Consider the following 27,806-nt stretch of genomic DNA (forward strand, 5'->3'; position numbering starts at 1 on the left):
ATCTAGACATGACGAGTGAAATAGGGGCTGCTACTTGAAAGTTTGACAAAGCTGGTCCGGTTTCAGCTCTGCCTTTAACAACAAGAAAGCAGAATTAATGTACCGTTTCAGGTTTGGTACAATATCTGGACTTTTGTTTCAGGGAAAACTAGTCCAACCCTGCTTTAAAGTCTAACATTACTTTACAAAAATGGAGAGAAACAGTAATACTTGAGACAAATAACCTGTATTCAAAATGCAGGACATGATAGTTATTGTAAATTATGTGTATTGGACTGTCAACAGAAAGTTCCACCACTCATCTGAAAATCTGGTCTTTTCGTAAAATTTGGTGTGATTTGTTGTAGTTAAAACAGGGCAAATTCAGGGTAAAAAAACAGTAAGACTCAAAGATGTCTTGTCCTTCTAATGCTCCAAGATCAGATCAGACAGCACATTCATGTCCGTCTCTGCCGGGTGGCACTGCAGCACCAGCGCCACCATGTTGTCCTGACCCGGGAAAATGTGACAGAGCTGCTCCCTCAGGCCGGCGGTTTCCTCGGGGCTCCTGTCTGCACCGGACCCTTGTCCCACAGATCCAAGCTGCCTCTGCTGGTGTCCCGTGTCCCATCCCTTTCCATGTCCTCTTCCTTTACCCCGGCTCCCTCCACCTGCTGCTGCATTCAGAGCTCCACCCAGTGTCCGGTCGCGGAAGTTCAGGACCTCCGTTTGGGAGCGGGGAGCTTTGGAGGAAGGGAAAGTGGTGGCTACTCCGGCAAAAGAGTGGTTTCCTGGGTCAGGAGTCCTGAGAGGAAATAAAGAACCTTATTCAGAGAACATCTCATTATATATTTAGTATTATTATATATTATTATAAAAAAAAAAAAACACCTTTATATATTAGCCTTTGTGTAAAGGGCTGCACCCCTTTTATGCTGTATTTAAATTTCATTTGTATTTTGTAACTCATGTTTATTCTTATTTATTTAATCTATTGCACGTGTGTGTGAAGCACTTTGTAACTTCATGTATTTTAGAAGTGCTATATAAATGAAGTGTTACTTACTTACTAACTTACTATATAGCTTTATTTCACCTGAAACTAATTACACTTTTATTTTTTAAACTAAAAGGTTTTGAGCTGCAGAAAAGAAACTGCAAATACATCCTTGGATAAATTTAAAATATGCATGTGTGTCTATCAGTATGGATGTGTGTGGTTGTGAATAATACCTGTGTCCTGAGCGTAGGAAGTCATCCAGATGAGGCCCTCCTCTGCCCAGAGGGTCGTCCGGCACCATAAAGTGATCCCCGACAAATGTGTACTGAAGAAGCCTGCATGGGGAGGAAACATGACATCGTATGAGTGGACTAGCCCTTTAAGCAGTTTCCATACGGGAGACTTAACATGTGAGTCTGTGTTTTCAGCTCTATTAAATATCAGATTTTTTCATTTAGTCAGAGAAAGATTTCGGGAGATGTTGATATGGTTTTTGCGTTATCCAGCAACACCAGACCTTTACATTTATTTAGGTACATAGAAGTTGCTTCATATGCAGTATGGTAGGCGATATAGAAAATAAGTTTTTTTAAGGACCATGATCATTGACAGCTTTAGTTACTCTATACATTAGGATTTTTTGATACATAAATAAATGATGAGCTTATCAAATATGATGTTTTGTTATGAATTAAACTACTGCACCTAACAATATATACAAGAGCTGAAACGATTAGTTTATTAATTTTAGCTGATGAAAATGAATGGCGACTAAATTGAATATTTTTCATGCAAAAAGGCCAAACATTCATAGTTCCAGTTCCATAACTATGAGGATTTTCTGCTTTTCCTTGTAATTACTTTAATAAGCGTATTTCATTTTTAATAATTTTGATGTTGACTATTGGTGCGACAAAACAAAGAAATGTATCTTTTTCTTCTCTTTTTCTATCGGAAAGCTTTCTCATCATAGAAGGAAAAATCATTTCCTGCATTACCAACAGTATCTGAACACAACACTTAATCTAAAATATACTTAAAGTAAAGGAAAATTACTGATCGTAGAGCTAAAAATACAATTTTTCTGATTGATATGACATAGTCCTGATCCAATCTATAGGGAGTTTGTCACATTTGAGTGATATACAGTCTTTTTATACCTCTTTTTGATGATCTCCCTCCATACAAGGGACTCGTCTGAAAGGTCTCTCAGGTTGTCGTTAGTTACGATCACTCCGTCTGTCTTCTGCGCGAGCTGCAGCATAAATCTGTGGTAACAGGGGAAATGAAAGATTTCACAGCAGCCTGAAAATCTCCTGGACTTTGGCGCCCCACAGTGGTGCTCTCAAACATTTATGAAGTGGCTGAAAGCAACACAAATGCACAGTCCCAATTCCATATTACAGACTGATTCTAAGCAGGTTTTGTAGTGTGTTCACTCAAATATACTCAAACCAGACAGAATGCTAAATAATCTCCATTTCTGAGTGTGCTGTTGATGCACGCTATTCTCCCATAATGCAATGCACAAAGGAAATTGGGGAGCTACGTGTTATGGAAAAACTCAGGAGCAGCTCGACTCTGGATCATACGTAAAGAAGGTCCGGCAGACTTTGATGACTTACACAGAAGCATTTAATGAAATCTCGATGGAGGAGATTTAGGATTAAAGATACAGTGCAGTTTAACCAGAGTGTAGTGTAGTGTCGTGTTGTGTCGTGCCATCCCAACTCTGAAGTTCCTGTCTTCGTGGAAGGAGTATTTAAACTCACGCTGGACATACACGATTTAGATATTACCAAATAAGGTCCTATTTCACTCATCTATTAATACTCATGTATTAAGATGCTATTGGATCATTTACAAAAACTATTCTAACCTACAGTACGTAACATGTCACGTTGTAGGTACCCCGGATCACATGCAGCTAATTCATCTGTTGATCTCGCTCTTCAGACTCTGATTTTTGTTTAATCTAAAAAGCCCTTTTTGATCTTAAATTGACTTTAAACCAAGACAAAACAAAGTATATGGCATTTACAAGAAACGTGTCTCCTGGTATAACTAAAAGGGCCATCACCACTTTTGATGGGACACAAATTGAAAAAGTTTCCAGCAACTTACAAGTATCTGGGCATTTGGGTGGATGATAAACTGCCTTTTAAACCCATAAACACATAACTGAACTTGTAAAGAAATTCAAACCAAAAATTGGCATTCTTTTATAGAAATAAACCATTGCCTCATCCAAAGTTGTAAAAGCTACGTTTCTATCAGTTTTGGATTACGGGGATATCATTTACATGCATGCGGCTTCCTCTACATTGAAGCCACTCTGCCCTAAAATCTATATCTGCCGATAGATTTAGTACCAACCACTGTCTCCTTTATCAAAATGTAGGCTGGACTTCCTTGGCTCTAAGAATGGAGCAACACTCCATTTTATGTATTTACAAAGCCTTGCTTAAAAAATTGCCTGTATATTTAACAAGCTTGCTGAATTTTAAATTGTGTATCGCTATGGCACTCGCACTAGTGATTCCTTGGTCCTAAATATTCCATTTGTTAGGACACAATTAGGCAAACTGCATTTGAATATTATGCTCCATATGAATGGAATAACCTGCAGATTCAAATAAAATTGAACAGCTTGATTCCGTTTAATCACTTTAAATGTCTTCTTTATGTAGCCATGTATTCTGAATGTACACGTGCACTTTGACTTGTTTAGCATGCTGTAATTGTTTTATGTGTGTACTGTGCATTGCAAGTGTATATTGTATATTAATTACTATGTTCAGTAATTTTATATGTATTGTAATTGTATATGGCATGTAATCAGGGCATCATTGGAAATCAGAGCTTGCTCTCACTTGGCTCTCCCTGGATAAATAAAGGTGATATCTGTGACTGTCTGGGTCAAAGAACATCTTATCCAGTGTTTCTATGTGTGCATCACTTCTGCAATGTGGATGTGTGGGTGTATTTGTAACTTCCTCCCCTGACCTAGGCAGGATGGTAGCGCTTGAGGCAGCACTGTCTTATCAACAGCTGTTACGTCTCCTGTCTTGTATGCAGACATAGAGTTGAACTACTACTCTGCCTGAGACAGTTTATGACCTACTGCTGTTATGCTGGACACTAAGCTGAATGAGACCTGAGGTACAACTGTCTCAACCTACACAGCATGAGCGTGTAAGCTGGAATTTCTACCACACTACTCCCAACTGCAAAGAAATATAAATAATAATACATTGTGGGTACAGCTCCAAAAAACTCCTGCTGGAAAACAAAAAAAGTATTTGTAAAGTTGAATTGGCATCAGACGTCACATGTGTATAATTTTCTGTTTAAAATGGTAAAATATGTGTACTTTTGTATACTAACTAATAAAAGAGTATACTCTGACGATTAGTATGTAGTGCGAACTTTGTGGAATTACTATGTACTATGGATTTAGAAAACACAGCTGTACTGTAGACTGCATCCAATTTTCATGTTTTTACAATAAATTATTGCCATTAGAATGATTTGAAATATGCTTCTGTGTCATAGTGTAAAACAGTAGTCTTGAACGTGTTTTAAGCCAGGGACCCCTTAACTGAAAGAGAGACGGAGCAGGGACCCCCTACTACATATATTGTATAAAATGAAGTTGCATGTTAAACTCGGCCTGTAGGGTGGCCTGAAGCCTTTTATAAATACCTTTTTTTGCATATGAATACTAAGCTATTGAAATAATAATTGGCATGATTTTACAAATCATGTTTTAATGTGAAACATACATGTGAATCCTTAAGGATTAACTATATCTGTGGATAGCTATAGGGACTACCGTACCTATAGGCCAGTAAGCCTATCACCAGTGGGGTTTTATATTTGCTAATAGTATGTTGGATTCATGTTAAGACATTTTAATTTTTGAAGAAAACTTCAAAGAATTAACAATAATTTGGAGGCCCCCATGCAGTGACTCTGAGGACCCCCTAGGGGTCCCGGACCCCCTGTTGAAGATCTCTGGTGTAAAAAATATGAATGTAGTAGTTTTAAGTTATTTATCTTGAGTTCTTTTTCACCTATAACCATAACAACACGATAAGAAGACTAATACAAAACTTTTTCTTAGCGCAGCAGTGTGTCTACCTGTCGTCGTACGAGCTGATCCTCTTGCCCTGGACCTCTCTGGAGGGGGTGTACGAGAGCAGGCCCAGCTTCTGCAGCTCAGCCATATAGTGCTGCTCTGAGAGGGCAGGAACAAACAACGCTATGTTTAGTCTGCACTGAAGGGGGAAAACAAACACCCACACAGTCTGCCCAATTCTCATTTGTTTTCTTCCCCTTGCATGTGACTCAGAATCAAATACTGTGTAAGTGGCACACATGCACGGATGTGCAGAGGCCTTTGTCATTTTAAAACCACACTGTGACAAAGGGTAACTTTGGCACTGAGAACTTTACTGGAAACAGTTTGTCTTGGCATTCAAAAGACCAAACGAAATGTCGTAATGTATTCAAGGTAATTAATCCATAATGGAAGTAATCATTAACATGTACACATCAATGCACACATTTACAATACTTTTAGTTTCCAAAATAGAGATATCAAGTTTAAAATACTACATGAGGAACTGGGAATGTTTACCTTTGATCTTGGGGTCACTCTTCTGTCTCCACTGTGGCAGGAGGGCGCTGATGTGACGATGGCCTCGGTCCCAAAAGTGCTGGACGGCCAGAGCTATACCTCGACAGGAGAAGAAATGACCCAACCCGTGACTGTGGAATAAATGGGACAGCATTTGTGATAATATCGAGTTTTGTAACAAAGACAGATGTCACAACAAAGGTGGAAGACGAAAAAAAAAAGCTGTTATGAACCTTAATTTGTTTTATAAAAGTTAAACACTGATCTCTGCATTTTGCTACTCTCTGTCTCCGATATTAACACAACATGAACCCAACTGAAACCCACTTCATACACCTGCTGTTCTAAACAGTTACAGAAGATGTTCCTTTTTCTTAATACTGTACAGGAAGTGTGGTGTTTTATTTGTCCAGCAACAGCTCTTTAACCAAAAACCAATTGGACTAATGGAAATTAACTCTTCAACTAAACAGCGTCAATATCCGGAATTGTTCTATTCTAAAGTCTAATATCAACAATATTTTATGACTTGTCACTCTACAAGCTATTAAAAGCTACCATGTGGAATTTCTGACCACTGGTAGTGCTATGGAGCAATGCTTTTACGAGTGGGTCCCAATTTCGTTTGTATGAGGACGCAAACACAATACACAGCATGCAATTTGCAACCCTGCTGCCAGTTTGATGCTATTCTGCTTAAAAATACCCCAAAAACCTAAAAACACTTTGCATTTCAATGTTTGTTAGATCTCAGTCTTTGTTTGTTTGCAAGGGAACACCACAAGGCACCTTTAAGACATTCAACAGAGTGTACAGTTTGTGGCATATTGTACCACTCAGGTGGCGTAATATGCTCTCATTATTCATTTCATTTCCTTTCTAGAGTAAATATTTATTCAAATGTCAGAAAAACCCTTTATATTTACTTACATTTATGTGTACTTTCTTCAAACAGCACATGGGAAACAAATGGAAACGCCCTAAATTATCATCCCATATTAACCCTAATAAAAGAATCTATTAAAATATCACAAAATAAACACATAAGAGAATGTTTACAATACACTCTTTCTGCATTTCCCACCTCATGGCCACGTTGCTCCCGTCAATGATGATCGTCCTAACGCTCGGGTTGCCAGGTTTGTCTGTTAGCTGAAGTTCGAAGGGCTTCTGCAGGCCTTCGAGGAAACGCTGCTCCCCTGTCACCACTACCGCGGGCACAAAAACCTGTCTTTCCCCCGCTCCGGTGGAAGACGAGTCGTTTCTTGTGGAGATGGGGGGTTGAGGGGCTTGGAGCGCTTGTTTTAAGGGGTTAGAAGGCTGGGGCTTTGGGTTCAAGATGTTGTCTAGGGTTAGATGGTTTTGTTTTGAGGTGGAAGGGTTAGGCCAATACGTGGTTTGTCCATATTGTTTATTGGATTGGAAAAGGGTGAGTGGAGGATCTAGGGTTGGGGGATAAGTAGGCCTGGGTGGCCCTTTGACTTCAGGAAGGATGACTCGGTGTGGAGTTTGTGAGTTTGTGAGTTTATGGAATTTAATAAACTCAGGTACAGCTAGATTTGGCACGTCGGCCCGTCCTTTATCGTCGGATTTTCTCTTTTCTGCTGGTATGAAAAGCTCAGGTTCTCTTGCTTTGTCCTCAGATGGTCCAACTTTTGTTCTCTCTTTCTCCAGCACCACATCATCCATCTCTCTCGGACCCTCCCTAACGGTGTCCATCTCTTTGCTCCCCTCTCTCTGCAGCTCCAGGAGCAGCTGGTGAGTGGATCCATCAGGCAACCTGTTGTAGACGTTGGCCACTTTCTGCTCCATGTAGCCGCAGCTGGCTGCTGCTTTCTTCACCACTCCCAGAACAAAGTCTTCCTCTTGTCCTTCTTCTTTTTTTCTTTCACCTCGGCACTCCCTTTTCCCTTGAAGTGTCTCGTGCTTGCTGTCGCTCCATCTTCCTCTCTCTCGCAAATGTTTCCCACCTCTGCATTATTACTGATCACCTCATCTCCTCCTACTTCCATTTCTTTGTCTTCTCTGTGCTCTGTCTCGCATGGTCGGTTCTTCTCGCTTTGATTCAAGGCAACACCTTCTGGTTTTTCCTTACTCTGCTTCCAGTCATTGAGATCCTGCTCTTGTTGAACCACGTCCAGTATCTGCGAGGCCTCTTTAGGACCCGTTCGGGCAAGGACTCGTTTCACTACATCCTCAGTGTAGCCCATGGCTGTAAAGAACTTCAAAAGAAGCCAAAACTCCTTGTTTCCCACTGACAACTGCAGCTCCTGTTCTTCCTCCTCCCCCTGTCCCTCTTTTACTTTGGTACCTAACGTTGCCACTTGTTGCAGCTGCTCCTCTTCTCCCAACTCCTGTGGAGCATGCATGAGTCTTTCCTCAGCACCCTCTGCCCTTCCTTGGGCTCCCGCAGAAGTAGACAAAAACTGGAATAAGGAGTCTGCAGAGTCTTTCTCCGAGCCTGCAGTCATCCCTTCAATCCACCGATCAGTAGTCCTCAAAGGTTCAGGAAGTGTGTACGTAATGGCGGAGGGTTTGTCCCATCTACCTTCCGAATCCTCACGTGTTCTTGCCGCTGCATTTCCGTCTGTCAGCGCCGGGCTGAGACTTGATCCAAGCCCTGATTCTTTCACCAAATCCAGCAGGATTTCCTTCACTGACCCCGGCAGCACCAGGAGATCCAGGATGTGCTTGTCCTCCCATTTCTCCACCAGAGTTTTGAATGCCCGGCGTGACTCCAGAGACTCGCCCAGGCCTCTGTCTCCAGCCTCAGAGCGTCTGGACTGTGTGCCCTCATACCTCTCCACCAGGTCTGCAATAAGGGAGTAGGCTCGCACCACCGGCTCTGCGAGGCCTGATATAAGCAGGCATCCTGTAGAGCCAACCTGGTTTCGTGAGAGGAAAACAAAATGACATTAATCGTAGTCCTCTTAATGACAGCGATATGAAAATGTAAATAGACGTTCAGATTGAGAACAGCCCTGCGTTTAAACAATGCAAGCAGCCGCGTTGGCGCTTCAGGTACAACCCAAGAAATCCAGTTTGGGCAAGAGATCGATGAGATTGAAGGTTTGTCAGACTCTAAAACACTGCAGAGCTGTTTATAATACTATGAGATAGGATACATTTACAAATGTGCAAGGTTATCATCTGGCAATTATTTTATCGTTCGTCGCGACGATTGTGATGTAAGCCAAGATCTTGGCCTAAGAAGTAAAGTACTTGTTGGACTGCCCGTAAAATGACTTCCTTGAAGTTTAAAATAAACTTTCATGCATATTAATATTGGTACTTTAGATTATTCTCGGTTGAGGTTCACCAATCACCTCCATTTTTATGTGTAAAACTATTTAACAACATGATAAACAACAGTCAAATAAATCAGGTAAGTCAAGTTGAAAACCCCATTGTTATTCTTATAAAGGGAGGAGGTCGCATTAGCAAGGGCTTTCCAAGTAATTTGTAGCAACAAGTAGCAACTAATAGTGAAAAAGGAAGTTGTCAAAAGTAATGAAAGTTCCCCCAAGTTGAATATTTGCGTTCTAACAAAAAATTCTAATAGTAGCTTAAAATTCCCAGTGACATCACAATGTTAAATTAAGAGGCAGTTGTTACTTCATAAGGGGTTTGACACATTTTTAGATGATGAAATTGACTAATAATGTAATTTTTTGTAACAATAAGAAGAAAGCAAGATATCATGTTATTAGTCATTATAATTTTTGCATCATCAGTCAAAAATTGCCCAATATGTATGCTGGTGGGGGATTTGTACAATGACACAAGCGAGTGATTAAACTCCTTTTTGGAGTCATAACTCAGGCAAATGGGAACACACAGACAAGTTACACATCCTTCTAAATTCAACGTGACTTATACTTTCAGAGGATACAGTTATCTCTGATGTCCATTGCAAATAAACATCCATACATTCGCTTAGAAATCATAGAATAAAGATGCCACTTATAACACCAGAATTGCCTGAGAAACATCACATTTTGAAGTTTTCTTTAATATCAGAGTAGTCCATGGGTACGTTGCAAACAGGAGCTGCTAACAGTTAATTTGGCATGCGTTCAATGCTGCCATTTTGGCAAAATGTAAACAAATTTAGACAGAAAAATTGGGGCTCAAATTGCATAATTCCATTTTGTGACTTTTCCACTTTTGATGGCTCTCCTTTATTCTGGGTAACTACAGCAAAAAGTTCCAATCCTAATATCATCTTTGTGAATGTAGCCTAAACAAAGACCCAGAATGCAACACTTACCACTATATGTGCTGAGGTGGTTTTTGTCAGGCAGTCCATGAACAGCCCTCTGGCTCCACAGAAGATGCAGTGAAGAACCCCGGGATAAGAAACCTCTTGCTGCTCCTCCTGGTTCACAAGTCCTTTCACAAATAACTACAAGACAGAATTATTTTACACCATTATTGTGTTGTTATAGTATTATTGTAGTGGTGGTGAAAATACTGTAGTAGTACTAGTAGACAAAATCTAAATATTACGTGTCAATTTTGGGAAACAAAAATCATTTGTTCATTCTTGACATTGAAAACAACATTTGACAAAATAATCTCATTGTCAACTTTCTCACATGTTATTATTTACTGTGTTTGAACATGTACACTTCCATGCCAACTGACCAAATTATATCTGCAGATATTGACTGTGTATTTATAAAGTGTTTAAAAAAGGACTTTACTGCAGAGTTTTAACTGTGTGGTTTTTTAAATAGAGTCAATTGTTAGACTTACTGCCCGTTATGTAAAAAGTGAAACGTTTAATAGTTAAAAGGCTACTATAATATCCACAACTTGTTTATATACAGATTTTAGTTTCAGCTTTAAAGGATAGGCACACAATTCTTCAAGTCTGTCTTAAAAAAATCGCCATATGAGCGTTGGGAACAGGTTTTGGTTGCTGTTATCAGTCCTGTTGTTTAAACTGACCATAGGGGACACAATCCAGTCCTCCCTCTTAGCAAAACATGTACTAAAAAGTTTATTTGTAGCTAATATGAGGCTTTAGAAAAATCAAGTGGATATCTTCCAATGCTATTTAGTACGAAATTCCCTCTTTACGTTTTGAGCAGCTCAACAAGGAAACACTGTTCTGGGAAAAGAGGGAATTTTCTACTGTATAGAAAGTAACTTTGGGAGATACCAACTTCATTTGACTAACTCAGACTCCTGACTCAGACTCATTTAGCTTTAGAAAAACATTTCGGAGTGTATTTCTTGGATGAGGAGTTAGTCACTTATATTGAAAGTGCATGAAGAATGGATATTTTAATGTCCTTTATGAACAGGAGGAATACAACATAAAAAAATACAACATAAAAAAAAACCTTGATGAGTCATTTCCCAGTTAGAGTGACTTTTATCAAAGTGCACTGTAGACCACCACTACCAGTAATTACAATAGCAACTTTACTGGTATGGCACCTTTCCAAATCAAGGGTTAGACAATCGGGACTATTGTACTGTAAAACAAAAGGAAATCTGGCCTTACTTTTGCAGCTTTCACATTGTTGCTCTGCCCACGCAGTTTCAGCCATATCTGCCCGTTGTTGCCATGGGACAAATCATCCGCCCCGATACCAAACGTCACACTGAATATCCGCTCCACGGTGGCGTGCAGAGAGGTCAGAGATCCCCGCAGCATCCCAGCACAAGCAAACTCATCATCCACCTCCGGTTCTCCTTCTCCGCCTCCATCACTTCTCTCACCGTCCATCCCCTTGTTCTTAAATCGGCGTCAAAGGTGGAACATACTGTTAAAAACACATAACATAACATCAATTTTGGGGGCAAAAATATAAAGTTTGACAGCATTAGGAAGTCTGATCTCATTTCCTAATGTATAAAAAGAACAGAGTTAACTTTTATGAGTGTGCTACTTCATTTATGTGGTACTTTATTTATATGTTGTGACCCTCTGCGGTCTTTTTATGCTGTCTTGTGTTGCATCATGTTGTTTATCAAATGGAAAAAAAAAACAAAAAACTGTAGTCTCAAGTATCGCCCTGACTTGGGTTTTGAATTACATTTAGATCCATTTGTTCCCATCATTATACATTTACACATCATTCCTAATAAGTGAATGCTTTTAATTTAAAAGCAGCATTTTAAATGTGAATTGTGTTCAACTGAGTGACATTTATTTCTCCTTCCACTATTCTAATGTGTTTCTTTGTTACAAAGTGTGAGGTGTTTCAAGGACAGTGATGCGTTCAATAACAGTAAGTGTAGGCGGTTTCCAAATGACATGTAGACTAACTACACTACATATTTAGCCTGCATTTACTGTACAGTATTATACAACCCTGTATTTTGTGTACATTTATATCTATAAACACATCAATAAATAAATAAATAAGTAAAACAGGTTGATATTTAGATAAACTGAAAATGTTAACGTTGTAACTGTATTGTTTAGCCACTGTATATGCTCAGTGCAAACATTGTTGACTATGTGTAATAATAAATAAGTGAGTAATTGAATATGGACCCATATTGAACAAGTTGTTGCCAAGGCAACAACTACAGTAATGGTTATTCCAACAAACGACAATGTGTACATAGCATTACAGTTCCAGGAGTAAAAAATACACAATTCCTCTTTAAATAGCGAAGTAGAACTATAAAGTAGCATACAATGTAGTAGCTTAACGTTACCTCCTCCAACATGTAAACATTTTTTTTTTTTTTTTTTTTTTTTTTTTTTTTTTTTCTCTCTCTCTTTTCTCTCTCTCCGGACCGTTCTATGTAATACAGGCCTATATGACAGATTATACGCAATTTGTAATTTGCTTTTGTTCAAGAACAATATTTAGACCGATTAACATCCCACTCTGTGCTAAAAGACAGAAACTGTCTTACGATCTTACAAAATATGGCTTATTTCCAGATAATTAGATAAGTATTGTGAAACATTTATCTCGCTGACGAGAACTATTAAACGTCTTTTTAGCAAAGACTGAGCAGGGCAGTTCAGAGTTAACCACCCCCCCCACCCAAAACAAAAAACAAAAAAAAAACACATATAAAATAAAATGTTTCTGGGTCGTTTTCTTACGTGAGGTCGATCGCTCTGCGCCTTCAAAGTTTCGTTTCCAGCAGCTCCAGAGGCAGAGGCAGTGCAGCTGGCTCGGGGCTTCCGCAATCATAAAACAACAACAACGCAGCCTATCAGACCAAAGTTCAACGCATGCTGTAATGCCACTAAATGATCGGAGAGGTCGGACGGAACTTTAGACAACCACGGAAGAAAGACCTGGTCCCTGCTGCTGCGGATGGCGGGTTAGGAAGCTTCACACACATCAAACCGCCGGTGGAAACCCCGAAGACAAAACCGAAACTAAACGAAAAAAATATTATCTGAGATTCTGGGTGGATAGGCTACTTGAGGCTGGGTACGGTGCTCATGGCGTCTCTGTAACAACCACATGCTATTATTTTAATAATCCTATACACTCAAATCATGTCTGTGAACTATTTTATACATGTTATTTTGCTCCTTGTTTTGCATTGCCGTGCATGGAACATACATTATTATTATTATTATTGGTAGTAGTAGTATTAGCAAATACGTTATAAAAGTGTACATTTATTGACTCTAGTTTAAGATGAAGATGTTAAAAAAAAGTTGACTCTGTGTGTCAGGGTCAAACAGGAGATGAAGGGGATTTCCACTGACGTCAGAAGCGGGTTTTTTCTGTGCGTGTGTGTGTGTGTGTGTGTGTGTGTGTGTGTGTGTGTGTGTTTTGGTCAACTCCTGGTTGACTCTGCTCATTGACAGACAGGCTTTTGTAAAGGAGAAACTGGGTTTGTCTGCAACACATTTCTGCCTCCAGGCCTATATTAATCCAGCAGATGAAAAGACTTTTCAAAATACACTTTAATCTGTTTACAATGTGGTTTTCTTGGTGCAGTTTATATATGTGTCAGAGACAGGAAGACAGTTTCCTCCTACATCCTGTCTTACTTCAGTCTGTTGTGGTAGAATGTAACATCTAATGGATAACAGGATGACATTTAAAGGATACGTCATGCCATGTTATGTATTTTTCTTATTGTCAACAAATCTGAAAACCAACAATGAATTGATTCTTCTAACCTAAGTATTGTCTGTGTGTGCAGTCGTGGAAGAAGTACACAGATCTTGTACTTAAGGTGCTCTAAGTAATGTGATGCGTTTTTTAGGCTACAACATTTTTTGTTGCCAGCTCCTTCTTGTTGGTTATTGGCTGGAACACTGTTTGTTATGGTTCGTGGGGCAGGTTGGCGCGGTTTGTTTTTGTTGCCGTTTGTGGAGCCTGGGCTGTGTACAGAGACCGCGTTTTTTTTAAAGTGTTCAGGGGACAGGCAGCCAACAGATAGTGAGGAGACGTTTGCTGTATGTGACAAAAAATGTTGTAGCCTAAAAAACGCGTGACATCACTTAGAGCACCTTTAAAGTAGCAATACCACAGTGTAGAAATACTCTGTTAGCTTTCAAATGAAGTAAAGTTCAAAGGTACTGTCATCAAATTATACTTCAAAAGTTCACACAAGTAGCCTACTCATTATGCAGAATGGCATATTTCAGAATAATGTACAATGTGTTCATCACTTTAATGTTGCAGCTGGTAAATCTGGGGCTCATTTTAGTTACTTTATATTAAATGGCTTGGAAATTTCTGTCCATGGATCAATAATGTTTTCTCTTAATCTGTACATTATAATTTTGCATCATAATGTATTTGTTGATTATATTTAGTTAATTAATCAGAATATGCAAAATAACTAAAGGTATCAAATTAATTTAGTAAAAAGTACAAAACTGTGGAGGAGTGTGACCTCAATGCAGAGCAACTATATGGATTGCATAATTTTAAAAATGAGGAAATACAGGTTTGGTGTTAGTCACTGATTTTTATTAACCCCACCCATTTACTGTAAATCATTTTGGAGACTATGCCCTCTGCTGGCAAACCTTAAAACACCCATTGTAGTCTTTTCTAGAATTTTTTTTTGTTGGTGTAAACATGAGTATAATTTGGGCTATAAAAAGCTTGAGATGTGTAGCCTACATTAAGTTGGGTGTCATGGCGGCCTATAGTGATCGAAGACAAGTATCTTATCTCTTGAACTTCCCTGGTTTGAATCCAGTTCCATATTCATATCGTCCATGTCCGTCTTTCCCCTATAAGACTGTCTGCTTTATGACTATCAAATACGGATATAAAAAGTAATTCTAAAACATGACTTGAAACAACAACAACAACACTGGCTGCTCTTCCCAAATGTGAGCCTGGGACCCAATCAGATTTCTCATACATTACACTAAAGGTATTTCAAGTGTAACTCCACTAACTTGTGTCACAACAAAGCTAACTGAAGCACTCTTAAATGGATGAAGGAAAGTAGGCTATTTAAAACAGATGTATTAAAAAAAAAAAAAAATCTACAAAAACACTCATAAACACAAATACATCCACATAAACAGTCATTAAATCTGATGAGAAATAGGGTTAAATACCCTACCCTGTGTCACCACACACTTGCCTGTTTGCTGAGCAGTCCATAAGCAGAAGTACAAAAATAGTTTCACTTCTGTTTTTCGCCTGTTGAGGTGGAACAAGAGCGGCTGCTGCATATGAGTAGAAAGCCACTGAATGAGCAGCAGGGTTTTTACACACTTTTACCTCCGTCAGTACGGTTGAATGATGAGGAAGGAGCGTATATCCCTAAGGGTGAGTGGTTTCCCCATTTTGAAAAAAAATCACCTTGATATTGTTATTAGTCTTTTAAGTGTCTGTGGTATTATTTTGATGAATCGTCAGACTTTGTAGTGGATTTCTACCTTTTAGTCTAGTGTTGGCTGTCTTTTCATTCATATAGGCCTTTTATGTAAAGTAATCTGCAAAATGTATACCCATAATGCAATCCAATACTACAACACAAAGGACCAGAGACACAATCTCAAGAAAAACTTATGTATTAGTGAGTGTTATTGCATTTTACAGGTGTTCCTATTATTTTGTCCTCACACAGGGGCTTTTTATTATTTTTTGTACGTGTAAGATAGCCTAAACTACAAAGACTGTGGGTTTCCTGTTGTGTAGGTGAGTATAGGTGCTAGTAAAATGTTCTTCTGTGAGAAATGTGAATGGTACATGAAAAAAAAAAGTTGAGTTAAGTTGAAGAGAAAAGGTGAATACTCAGTGTTATATATTAGTGTTAGGAAACAATTTCATGGTTTCGAATCCTATCATCTAGGCTTGACCTCTGTGAGTTGATTCTGAAAGCATTGGCGAGCTCGGAGAACAAAGTGACACGAAGCAGGGTTCTGTCCACAGTGTTCTAAAGGTTTAAGCAGACACATAAGAATATATACATTTTTTAACAATCGCTCCATTCACTTTGATGACGTGAGAGTAGATTGACAAGAAAGGGGCTCCATAGCAGAGGGGGACCGGTTCAAGGTTGGTTCACACAGATACATCTTCAGGAAGGAAAACAGTACAATGTATGGTACAGATGTATGATACCACTTCAAACAGATGAGATATGCTTTGTTCACAGTTTTCACGGAATGGAATGCAACATATTCACCACAACTATTTGTACAAAAATATGTTAATCAAACAGAAAGGCCAAACATTTACTGGTTTCAGGTTGACTGTTTTTCTCTGTTTTGTAAATGATATATCTTTGGGTTTTAGACTGTTGGTGACCAAGCAAGATATTTAAAGACATCAGAATAGACTCTGGGAAATGTTGATGGGCATTTGTCAGTGTACTTTCTGTCATTTTATGAGACAAACAAAAAATAATCAATAGATTTTAAGTTTATGCTTAAGTTTATTGTCGTCTGTATAGGAATTACTTGTATAAAGGGCACTCTTATTTTAAAAACCACACACATCTAGAATTAAAATATAGGATACAGTTATAAAAGTCTAGATGTAATCTGATACAAAACAATAGATGCATTTGTAAACACTGTGATGCAAAGACGATTCTCGATATGATTTGATATTATTACTTGTTCACTTGTTCATAATACTTGAAAATTAGTATTATGACAGAATCAGAAAATGTGTTTCCTATTATTTATTTTGTTTTATTCTTTGTTCAGTTATATTTTCTGTGAAGTTGTGTCTCCTTAAATGTTTCAAATGCCAAAATATAATTCTGGGATGACAATATTGGACTTACATTCATTCAAATTGACACAAAATACCTCCAAATGAATGGTAATGCTGCTCCATATAGCTGCTAGATGTGAAATAAGCCAATGTTTTTACTGGTTTAAGTTCATATTTCCTTTCTAAAAACAACAATATTTAAAGATGTTTAGTCTAAAAAATACCATTATCCTTCAAAAACCTGTTCAACTTGTGAATGATTTGTAAACCTCCTCAGGTCCTTAAAACCCCCAAATTCCCAGACATCTTATCAGGTTGAGGTTTAACTAGAGTAGAGGCCCTGAGCATTGTCAAAACTGAGCATTGTCACATCCAGGAATTAAACCAGCTTCCCTGACTAAGTGACTGGTAAGATCCTCTATTTTAGAGGAACAAAGAATTTCATTCTAATGGTATGTGAGGATTTAATTATCATGAATATTGTCTTCCTCCAGTGAAGTATGGCACTGAGTAGCAGTCAAGCTCCTATATTGGTGGAAGACTCCAGCTTGGAGGGCTGGAAGGTGATTGGCTCCGGGGGTTTTGGACAAATCTACAAAGCCAGGCATCGTCGGTGGGGCTGCGATGTGGCCATTAAACTGCTTCATTATGATGACGGGTAAGTGGTAACAAAGAGCAAGCTGTGTACATTTAAGTTGTGAATTACTCAAAACACTAACAAACACACACAGGACCAGTGCGTCTTTGCTGCGTGAGCTCGACATGATGCGCAGAGGAAGCAGCCCGTATGCTATTCAGGTCCGAGGGGTCTTCAGGGGTCGAGTTCCCTACTCTGGCTTGTCAACACAGCTCGGTCTGGTCATGGAGTTAATGGAAAGAGGATCACTGGCCTCCCTACAGGTAACCAGTGGTGGAATAAGTGCTTATACCTCTACTTAAAGTAGCAATACCACTATGTAACAATACTCTGTTATAAGTTAAAGTCTTGCCTTAAAAAATGAAAAAGTAGAGGAGCAAAAGTGTAAGAGTATTTAAAGTACCAAAAGTAAAAGTACTTGTTGGGAAGAGCAGCCCCCTTTAAGAGTGTAATGTTGTTATATATGTATCATGTAATTGGAATATTATTCCTTAGGCACTGACACATAAGACATTATGATTAAGGTGGAACTAATTTTTACAAGTTTAATCTATATTGTGTCATACTTTATACGTTGATCATATATTTTGTATGTAAAGTCATAATCTGCAAATTAACTACTTACTGTTTTCCAGACAAATGAAGTGAAGTAAAAAGTACAATATTTCTCTCTGAGAGGTGGTAGAAAGTAGTAGAAAATGGAAATACTCAAGTAGAGTACCTCAAAACTTGTTTACGATCACAAGCTAATAACATTCCCGTCAGCAATCTCAGCTGTACTTTGTTTTTAGTGCAAAGTAGCAAATGTTAGCATGCTAACAACGCTAATGGCGCAGAAGGTAAACATTATATCTGTTAAACCTCACCGCATGTTAGCGGCCACCACCAGATCCGTATTGGAACCTAAATTTGTTTTAACCTATCTCCTGACAAATGGTTGGCTAACCCTAGATATGCAAAAGCTCTTGTGAAACTCAATATCCGATGGGTTATCCTAACCATAACCATTCGAGGTCAATGCCTAACATCAACCATCCCATGACAGTTTTGCAAATCTAAGGTTACCATCAAAGTTTCTCTAAACCATCTCTGTTACCATGTAGACAGGCCCCTGACCAATGGGCTACCCTGACCCTAATCATTCGAGGTTAATGCATAACGTAAACCATGTCTGCACATGCTTAGACCAAATCTGGTTTCTGGTACAGATCAGGCAGCAACATGAGCATTAGCATGCTGATGTTAGCATGCTAATGTTAACATGTAGCTCACAGCACTGCAGTCCCTATTAAGTATAGCCTCACAGAGCTACTAGCATGGCTGTATATACTCTCTTAGTTATGATCATGAAACCATAAATAGCACCTACTTCCTACTTACATCAACCTTTTCTTTTATGTCTTTTTATATAGTAAAAGTAGCTCACTGCAGCACAATGACCACTACTTGTAGATCTGTAACTATGAAAATAATCTTACAGGAAACCTTATGTGGAGCGCCACCCTGGCCATTGGTCTTCAGACTGGCACACCAAGTGGCTCTGGGCTTAAACTTCCTCCACAGTCTGTCCCCTCCCATGCTCCACCTGGACCTGAAGCCCAGCAACGTGCTGCTGGATTTCTATCTCAATGCCAAGGTGAGTCACAAGCTCTCAGTGAAGGCCAGGCCTCGCCTGCTGCTTGCTTACTTTATATTGTCATATTAGTTTGCGCACACTATGGAGACTATGGAGGCTGAACGTAATTTAAACCAAAAAGACACAAACATGGTTTTACCCCTAAGCAGAAATGACATTTGATAAAAAGGTAGTGAAAGAGTTTTACTATTCTACAAGAGCCCTTAACATTGTGTAGTAATCATATAGTGGCACAGAGGATCACTCCACTGTGATGACGCATTACTTACTTAAGAGAAGTAAAAATGATCTTTGCTTAAATAAGATCATATCCAATGGGAAGTGATCCTAATTCCTGAAACACCATTTGAATGTTTGTCCAATGAAAGTTCTGTGTCAGATTTTCAGATGAAGTTTTCTACTTTTATTTACTTTTAAGATCATTGAAATCATCGTAATTTTCGGACAGTGTTTTTCAAAATTGCCAATCGACTTATTGACTAATCGTGTCAGCTGTTTTTGTATTAACATTTGGGTAGTTTAATTTATCACAAAACCTTATATTTTCTAAGCTCTTTGTATGTTTTGTGAGTACCAGTGAAGTTTTGAAGTAATTTTGAATTAAATAAAGCTGGCTGTCAGATAAATGTTGTGAAATAAAAAACTACAATATTTCCCTCTGAAATGTGGTTGAGCAGAAGTAGAAAGTGGCAAGAAAAGAATAGGCTCAAGTAAAGTACAAGTACCTTAATTGTGTACTTAATTACAGTACTAGAGTAAATTTACAATGTTACATTCCACTGGCCATCATTAACTTTTCACTAACTGCCTCATTCCTTTTAATGCTAATATAAATTATTTCTTAATTAAATTTATCTCTCCAGCTTACAGATTTTGGCCTTGCCCGGTATTACCGCAGCGTCACGCGGGTTTCCAAGAAGGACACTGGAGAGGAAGGGGGGACGATCAGCTACATGCCACCGGAGGCGTTCCAAGTCTCGTATAGTCCAACCCTAGCCTCTGACATCTACAGGTACAAGGGCATCGACCCAGCACTTGGATTGGAGTGTTTTATAGCATATAATGACCAATAATGACACCTAATTTTAGATGTACACATTTTACATGATCATATGGCTGTCATTTTGACTTTTATTAAAGGGAAAATACAAATAGCTTGTAGTAGGAATAATAATAGTCATTTTAGTACAATTAAACATATAGCTGCTGCAATGCAGGAGCTAAAGTACGGTGGCCGACAGGGGCAAACGCACTGCAACTTGATGAAACACATGCATATAGACAAAACACAAGCAAACAAAGAAAACATCTTCATTAATTTGACAACGAATGTGCAGCATTTAGCAAACTCGCTGCAAATACACACAATACAACCAAATACAGAAACGATGCAAAAAGAATAGCAAACAATCCCCGAAAACAAGTGCAACAAATAAAACGAAAGTTCTCCAGGCCTCTAGGGCGAGCACTAAGTGGAACAGCTTGATTTATGACCCCAAATCAACTCAATTTAATAAAGATGTTTTCTTAATTTACTTGTGTTTTGTCTATTTGCGTGTGTTTCATTACGTTGCAGCGCCTTTGCCCCTGTCGGCCACCGTAATAAAGAGGATCCTAAATAAACAAACAAATAAGCAAGGGTAATTTATCACTACCAAGAAATGTTAAAGTGTCACTCAGTGTTGATACATATGCACACTTGTTAAACACAGGTTCAGTCATGGCAGGAAGTCTAATATCAATGTTTTAGGTCATTAACAGGTTATGGAAATGATTGGAGTATACAGTAAAAACATTTACCGCAATTGAAACTTCCAGATACTCAGGTGACTTCATCTGTCAAACCGCACCTTAATGCCTGTTATGATGATGATCTCTTTTTCAGTTATGGTATACTCTTATGGTCCATTGTCACAGGGAAACAACCATATGCACGTAAGTGTCTTTATGCCTCTCTTAGCCTTTCTCTTATTCATTTTTTTTACATTTGAGTTTTTTTTTTCCACATGGTGCACAGATGGCATGATTTTATAAGTGTAACCACACTTACTGTTTGTTTTCTTGGCTCTGAAGTGGCTTGTAAACAAAAGTCCTGTTCACTTAAGAGTTTTTATTGCAATTTCAGCAAGTACCTTTTTTATTTTATTCTTATGTCATTAGATTTTGTTTTTGTCTTTGCATTTGACACTACAAGCAACATCTTTTACATTACAAGTTGTCATTTAACCCATTATTCGTATACAAATATACATTAATGCAGCTTTAAGCAAACTATGAAGAGATTTCTAAATGTTAGCATTAGTCCAGACCTTATATTCAGGTGTTCCCGAGGTCTCACTAACCTCTGACAGACTTTTTAATCCTTCCTCCACTGTAGATGCAAAGTCCAGCTTAGTGCGGCTTCGCATCCCAGAGGGAGACCGTCCAATGTTGGACGAGATCAGGGTCCAGGCTATGGGGCGTGCAGGGTTGACAGGACTGATTGAGCTCATGGAGAGATGCTGGGACACCAGACCGAAACAAAGGCCCTCCTCCCTTGGTGAGAAACTCCTTCATTTACACAGAAAATTATACTTTTAATAGCTTGTGATGCTTGGCCTTAATGTTGCATCTTTACTCTGTGTTGTTTACAGAGTGTACAACTGAGACAGAAGAACTGTATAAGATACACAAACATGCAATCAATGATGCTGTCCATCAAGTGCTGAAGAAACTGGTGAGGAACAAATATCTACATAAACGCTCAATTAATGCTGAGATGCTGTAAAATTTTGCCATGATAAGGCAAATCACTATTTTTGTGTCTTTCTCTTCCTCTTTCTCTTTCCAGGACCAAAGGGAAGAAGAAACAATGGTTGATCAGATTGGGAGGGTTCATATCACTCAGGCTTCAGGTCTGCTTTTATTTGTACAAAAGATATATCCCTACCACCTCTAAAGATGATTCTTCAACACGCTTATTCACTTTTTAAGAGAGATACCACTCTCATGTCTGTATGCTAACTCTGAGGCTAAAATCAGCAGCTGGTTAGCTTAGCTTAGCAGAAAAACTGGAAACAGAGGAAACAACTATCCTGGCTCTGTCTAAAAGGCAACAAAATCCACCTGGTAACAGCTCTAAATCTCACTAATCAACGGTTATATTTTGTAATCTGTACAAGAGCCAGGCTAGCTGTTTACCCCTGCTTCTAGTAGCTTATAGTACCTATTGATCTTCTACATTTCCCAAAAACATCTAGCCTGTCTCTGTCCAAAGTTAAAATATTCCCCTAACACCACCTTTAAATCTCATAAATAACACATTATATCTTGTTTGTTTTATCAGGTTAGCTGTTTCCCCGTTTCCAGACTTTATGCTAAGTTAAGCTTACTGGCTGTTGGCTGTAATTTCATATTTACAGACTGGCAAACATTTCTTTTTGTGTGTGATGTTTGTGAGTTTGTAATGTATTTTGTGTTTTGTGTTAAACTGAGAACATTAAAAAGGTCCACTTACTAACTTTTTATGGCGCTAAAGTGCATCTCACAGTCTTCATGAGAGTAATAAGAACTTCAGTTAAGATTAATTGTCAAAATAGTACTATTTTCAAAGTCAGGAAGTAGTTTGACTGACTGAGTTTGATTTTTAGCCAACTTAGAACTTGCTGTTATAAAAAATGTTTTATTTTATTTTATAGCACTAGTTTTCACATTTCACGTCATTTGATTTGGTCTTTTTTTGCAGCGGGTGAACGTTTTGAAGCAGTGAACATTTATGATAACGCACCCACAGGCGGCCCACCAATTCAGGTGAGATTCAGACATAGACATTCATTTCTTGTCTTTACCTCCCAGGAAATGTTTGAATTAGCTGCACAGAAAGGCTCAGTTCCAAAACACTATCTAGGTATCCTTAATGTAGAACAGACAACACTTAAAGTCATAATTTAGTCTCTTTCTAGGACAGTGTTGATGACATTGTTGTTCTTTTAACCCAAGAAGAACGACTCTCAATGTGGTCAGTGAGATATTGGTTGTTGTTTTTTGCTACAAATTGGCCAATGCGTTTCGACACTGAATGTTTTTTTGCTTCTCTGGGGAAATATGACATGCATCACTTCCTGCTGCACCAGGGGAAATTTAACAGAAAAGAATGAACACAGCAAATGTAAAAACCTTTATGAAGTGCATAAAGTTCAAGTCAAGGTTGAGCAATTGGTGATAAAATTTAATTACAAAATACAAGTTTTAGAACATATTCAGATATTTTTATTTCATAGTAGTTTAGAGTCCAATAACTGTTTTTGATTTCTTGCCAAAAGTAAGATGAGGAGAATAATACCACTGTCATGTTGGTATGCTTAATATGCACCGTAGCTGTAGCCAGCAGCCGGGTAGCCAGCAGCCGGGTAGCTTAGCTTAGCATTAAGGCTGGAAACAGGGGGAAACAGCTAGCCTCTGTCTAAAGATATTACAATCCGCCTCCCAGTACCTCTAAAACTCACTGATTAACAAGGCCATGTGTTGTTTACTTAATTTGTACAAAAACCAAAATGTAAAAACAACAATTTGTAGTTTTACGGGTGTCACTGTTCGATCCAAGTTTACAAAGTCACCAACAAATTCGGACCAAAGCAAATGAACTACAGGTGTGAAAACACCCTGAGAACCAGGAACAAACGCAGACATTCAGACACTGAAACGAGAGAACGCCAGAATACACACATGGAAAGGAAGGTGTTAATGAGGGACAGGTGACATAAGGGCTGACGAGGAATAGGTGAAACACATCAGGGCGGGGCAGACAATCACAAAGGCGGGGAAAAAAAATCTCAAGGCAGGAAGTAAAACCAGAAATGAAACAGGAAAAGAACCCACTAAATAAAACATGAAACTAAACTAAACCCAGGATCGTGACAAGGGCTGGATCTTACGTCCCTTATCTGATAGCTCCTCGGTCCTCGGCTGAACCAGAAGTTGTTCTGGCTCTCCTTCGTGAAGGGCTTCTCAAAGCTCTTATTCCTGCCCCGAGGGATGAGAATTGAGCATCGAGGAGGGACCATCGAGGAGCTATGAGCGAGGATACAAGAGAGCAGCCTTCCCGGAGACTTTGCAGATAAAAGCAGTTGCTAACTCCACCCATACAGCTGACGAATTCATGTGATGCTTCAGAGGAAAGGACGTCTCGTCCCTCTAAAACGCATTTGCTCATTGCCTCTCTCCTCCCATGATTTCCTCGCGTCTGTCCCGTGCTTCCAAGATGGAATGGACTAAGACGCAAGAAAGGGAGGCAAGTTTAAGAGCCGGGGATGCAATTTTAGAACCTGGGATGCACCCAATGATGTCCCCAACTATTTCTTGGCCACAACCAGTTGCCTGGCAACCAGACTGCAGGACACAGGACATGACTGCAGCCAAGAAACAGTCCAGTAAATAACCCCCCCGTAATACGGTGACTTGTCATTTTAACACTTTAGTTTTCATACAAGGTGAACAAAAAGGTGTTTTACATGTTGTCACAATAAGTGAGTTTTAGAGGTGCTTGCAAGGCAGATTTGTAGTTATCTTTGGACAGAGCCAGACTAGCTGTTTGTTGCTGGCGGTAGCTTCATATTTAGCATACTAACATGTGAGTAGTAGTAGCCTATCATCAAACACTTGGCTAGAAAGTTAATGCATGTATTTCCCAAAATGTCAAACTTGTCCTAATCCGTTAATCATTGATTTCAGGTTTTTTTTTTTTTTTTGCCTCTGCCTTCTTTTTTTTGCCACAAGCCAAAAACTGTATAGCGCTAGTAGTAACCTTTTTATTTATTTATTTTATTGGACATATGGTCAACTTCAATTTTGAGCATATAGCTAAGTAGAAAGTTTCAAAAGATTTGATTGAAGTGGTGAGAAAAGGGTTTGTATCTTGCAACGTCTTGTGGTGTTTTAGATTGCCAGAACAGACTACTGACCAGTTATTTCCTATTACACAAAATGTATGTGCAAACTGGTAATTAACTACAGTCTTTATGGTGTGTTTACAGTGCAACTTTTACTTGTGTTGCAGGAAATGGCTGGTGGTTGCACTGCAAATCGAACAGACAATGCAAGAGTTAAAGGTAAAAAGGAAATTGGTGTTAAAGCTGCATAGAAACCACTGGGGAAACTTTTGCTTTTAGATCCAAAATCAGACAAACCAAATCCTCTATCATGGCTTAATGTTTCAGATAAATGTCATCCGTTTCAGAGCCGCCTTCATTTGGACCTGCAAGTGTGTGTTATAAGTCCTCTGTTTGCCCCATTGGATCGCCATCGCCCTCTCCTTCGACTGAGAGGTCAAGTGAAAGCAGCACAGCAAAACCTCCCCAGCCGTCTTTTAGACCACATCTGTCTTCACAGTACCACGTGGGTTTTTCACTTTGAATCACTGCATTAAAAATATGTGCCATAATGAAAGAGACCATATACTGCATCAAAAATACAGTATATTCCTTCAGCCAAGGGTATTCATGAAATTAGCTAAGGTTTGAGATATAAAGTCTTCCATATAACAGTATACATAGACTAGTATATCCAAAAATGTTTCCTTCAGTGTAATTCATTGGTATTAAAATGTAATTTACATGCAGAACAATCTGTCTTGTAGGTGTGATTTGTAGTACCTAGTGTCTAAGATAATCAATTCTCATGAACACAGCATTTATCGAAGACTTGAACAAACAATTTAACCTTGACTGCTGCTATTTTTCTCTCTTTTTATTTATGTATCTGCAGCGTCAGTTGTCCAGCCCCGAAACTTTCCAAATTCACCTCTGCAACGTAACCGGATTTCAGCATGGCAACAACAACATCATGCACATCCAAGTTATGGACCCCTCAGACAGGAAAAGGCACCCGACAGCACCATCTAGGGTCGACCTCCCGCCGCCACATCCAGGAAGCTGGAAGGACAAGACAGGAGGGGTCGGTTGAGTTCACATGGGAGCTTTACTGCACTTAAATTTACTGCATTACTGCATTTAAATTTGCTTTTCAAATCTGGATAGGATTAAGATGTGGTTTTAGTAGATTGCATGCTTTCAAAAGGGTTTTGGTAAAAAGGTTTTTTAAAATGTATTTATTTAGCTTCTTTTGTTAGAATATGATAAACCAATAAGCAAAAACCTCACAGCTCTCTTTTGCTGTGTCAGCAGTGTAAATGTTGGCCAAGTCATATGGTCATAGGTCATATGGTTTTGCTTTTCCACCAACCGTGGACAACAGATATCCACAGCACAGTGTCAGCTAACGATCAGGTGCCAAAAATCGCCATAAAGTCTTTATGAACTATTGATCATCTGTATATATAGATATTTTTACAAATATTATATCTTTTGTACTTAATGCATTGGTTTTGTCTTTTATATTTATATTTTATATGTGTCCTTTTGTGGGTATATGTTTACAAACTTATGAAAATGTTCCAACCCAAACAACTTCATTAACCATTTCATATGTTGTTTTTTTTCATTTTGATTGAATTGATTGAAAAAAAAAGCAAACATGAAGTTGAATTTTAACAGAAGTGTGTACATACTTCCACCCAGAATTTTGCAGTTGATGTATCAGTACTTCCAATAAAAAATTGGCATCTTGAATACTTCACTCAGTTCAAGCATGATGTAGCTTCAATGAAGTGTTGGAATAAGCCATGTATGGAATATGTATGTGATAAAGAATTGCTTTATTTTAAAGGGTAGATCTAAAATGGGATTATGGGATTTGCTGACACTTAAAAAACAAAAAAAGCCTCTGAGAGAGGGAACTATCAACACCTGCATAATGTGCTGTTTGAATAAAATCCAGATAAAATCCAGCATGGCACATTAAAAATACTATGAATGAAGGTGAACATGGAAACGGTGAAATTTGTGGTCAACAGAAAATGTAAGAACCCAAACACACGCCCTCTGTAGCTTCAGCCATGCAGGTGCACAGGTGCATAAATAGACAATGATGACTGCCAGACCAACCCCCCCCCCCACGTGAGAATTTTCTGCTTTTCTATTTTTTTTTATATCATATAAACTAAATATATGTGTGTTTTGGACCATTTGTCACACAAAATGACATGTACTGTGAATGATGAGTATCATACAGCTGCAACAATTAGGCCTACTTGATTAATTGATTTATTACAATTTAATTTTATGAAAACTTTTTTTTAATTGCTTAAGTCATTTTTAAGCAGGAATACAAAAAACCTTTTCTGGTTCTAGCTTCCTAAATGTGAGAATTTTGCTGTTTTATATCTTTGTGAAATTGAATATTTTGAAAAAGTCTTGCTTTTTTACTTATTTTGTGACATGTTGTAGTACCATCTGGTGTTTATCTGTCAATCAGTGTGGACTGTAACTTTCCATGTGTACAGTAGGTGGCACTCCTGTTTTTCTGTTCAACTTCGGTGTCTTATATCTACCCATTTATTCTTCTATCCAAACAAATCACTTCTATTGCTGCTGGAAATGTAGATGTCATCACTTCCAGTTCACCAGGAAACCTTCTTCTCCCACAACAACACAGCTGTTTAGAAAAAGTTAGTTTATGTATTGTATCACAGAGATTCAAAAGCCCTTTTGCACACTTCTTTTTTGGGGCAGGTGTGTCGGAAAAGGTAAAGGTTCACAATGTGAAATAAAGTATTTGCATGCATAATGGACAGTGTGTGGGACTTCTTCAGCAAATATCTATCACAGCAAAATAAATGATCAAAATGAACATTCTTTTATATAAAATGTTACAGATAATGACTTAAGGGGAGACACGGC

General features: G+C 38.5%; 2 protein-coding genes across 5 annotated transcripts; one reads left to right on the plus strand and one right to left on the minus strand.

Moving 5' to 3' along the window:
- Nucleotides 1-379: 379 nt before the first annotated feature.
- On the minus strand, nucleotides 380-12,844 carry khnyn (KH and NYN domain containing). The gene is given in 10 exon segments (XM_039822648.1): nucleotides 380-784; nucleotides 1,213-1,314; nucleotides 2,140-2,247; nucleotides 5,123-5,219; nucleotides 5,622-5,752; nucleotides 6,706-7,487; nucleotides 7,490-8,506; nucleotides 9,892-10,026; nucleotides 11,137-11,398; nucleotides 12,703-12,844. Coding segments are annotated over 9 exon segments (2,976 nt in total). The 5' UTR covers nucleotides 11,362-11,398; nucleotides 12,703-12,844; the 3' UTR covers nucleotides 380-405.
- A 108-nt stretch (nucleotides 12,845-12,952) lies between these two features.
- Nucleotides 12,953-27,693, plus strand: ripk3 (receptor-interacting serine-threonine kinase 3). 4 transcript variants are annotated; one of them, XM_039822650.1, is made up of 14 exons: nucleotides 15,237-15,361; nucleotides 15,663-15,733; nucleotides 17,254-17,417; nucleotides 17,491-17,659; nucleotides 18,877-19,032; nucleotides 19,896-20,044; nucleotides 20,918-20,967; nucleotides 21,410-21,571; nucleotides 21,666-21,748; nucleotides 21,863-21,926; nucleotides 22,757-22,821; nucleotides 25,067-25,118; nucleotides 25,247-25,404; nucleotides 25,774-27,693. In XM_039822650.1, the coding sequence occupies exons 3-14, from the start codon at nucleotides 17,260-17,262 to the stop codon at nucleotides 25,969-25,971; spliced, it is 1,464 nt and encodes a 487-aa protein (XP_039678584.1). In that variant the 5' UTR covers nucleotides 15,237-15,361; nucleotides 15,663-15,733; nucleotides 17,254-17,259; the 3' UTR covers nucleotides 25,972-27,693. The 4 variants fall into 4 exon arrangements, with proteins under 4 accessions (XP_039678585.1, XP_039678583.1, XP_039678586.1 ...); XM_039822651.1 differs by lacking the exons at nucleotides 15,237-15,361; nucleotides 15,663-15,733 and adding an exon at nucleotides 12,953-13,039; XM_039822649.1 differs by lacking the exon at nucleotides 15,663-15,733 and having other exon boundaries at nucleotides 15,232-15,361.
- The last annotated feature ends 113 nt before the right edge of the window (nucleotides 27,694-27,806 follow it).

The sequence above is a fragment of the Perca fluviatilis genome, chromosome 14 (genome assembly GCF_010015445.1).
Source record: "Perca fluviatilis chromosome 14, GENO_Pfluv_1.0, whole genome shotgun sequence".
NCBI lineage: Eukaryota > Metazoa > Chordata > Actinopteri > Perciformes > Percidae > Perca > Perca fluviatilis.

Coding starts and splice junctions, on each gene's coding strand:
- ripk3 (XM_039822651.1), top strand. CDS start 17,260: ATGGCACTGAGTAGCAGTCAAGCTCCTATATTGGTGGAAGACTCCAGC. Junction 17,660..18,876: donor GATCACTGGCCTCCCTACAG/GTAACCAGTGGT, acceptor ATAATCTTACAG/GAAACCTTATGTGGAGCGCC. Junction 19,033..19,895: donor ATTTCTATCTCAATGCCAAG/GTGAGTCACAAG, acceptor TTATCTCTCCAG/CTTACAGATTTTGGCCTTGC.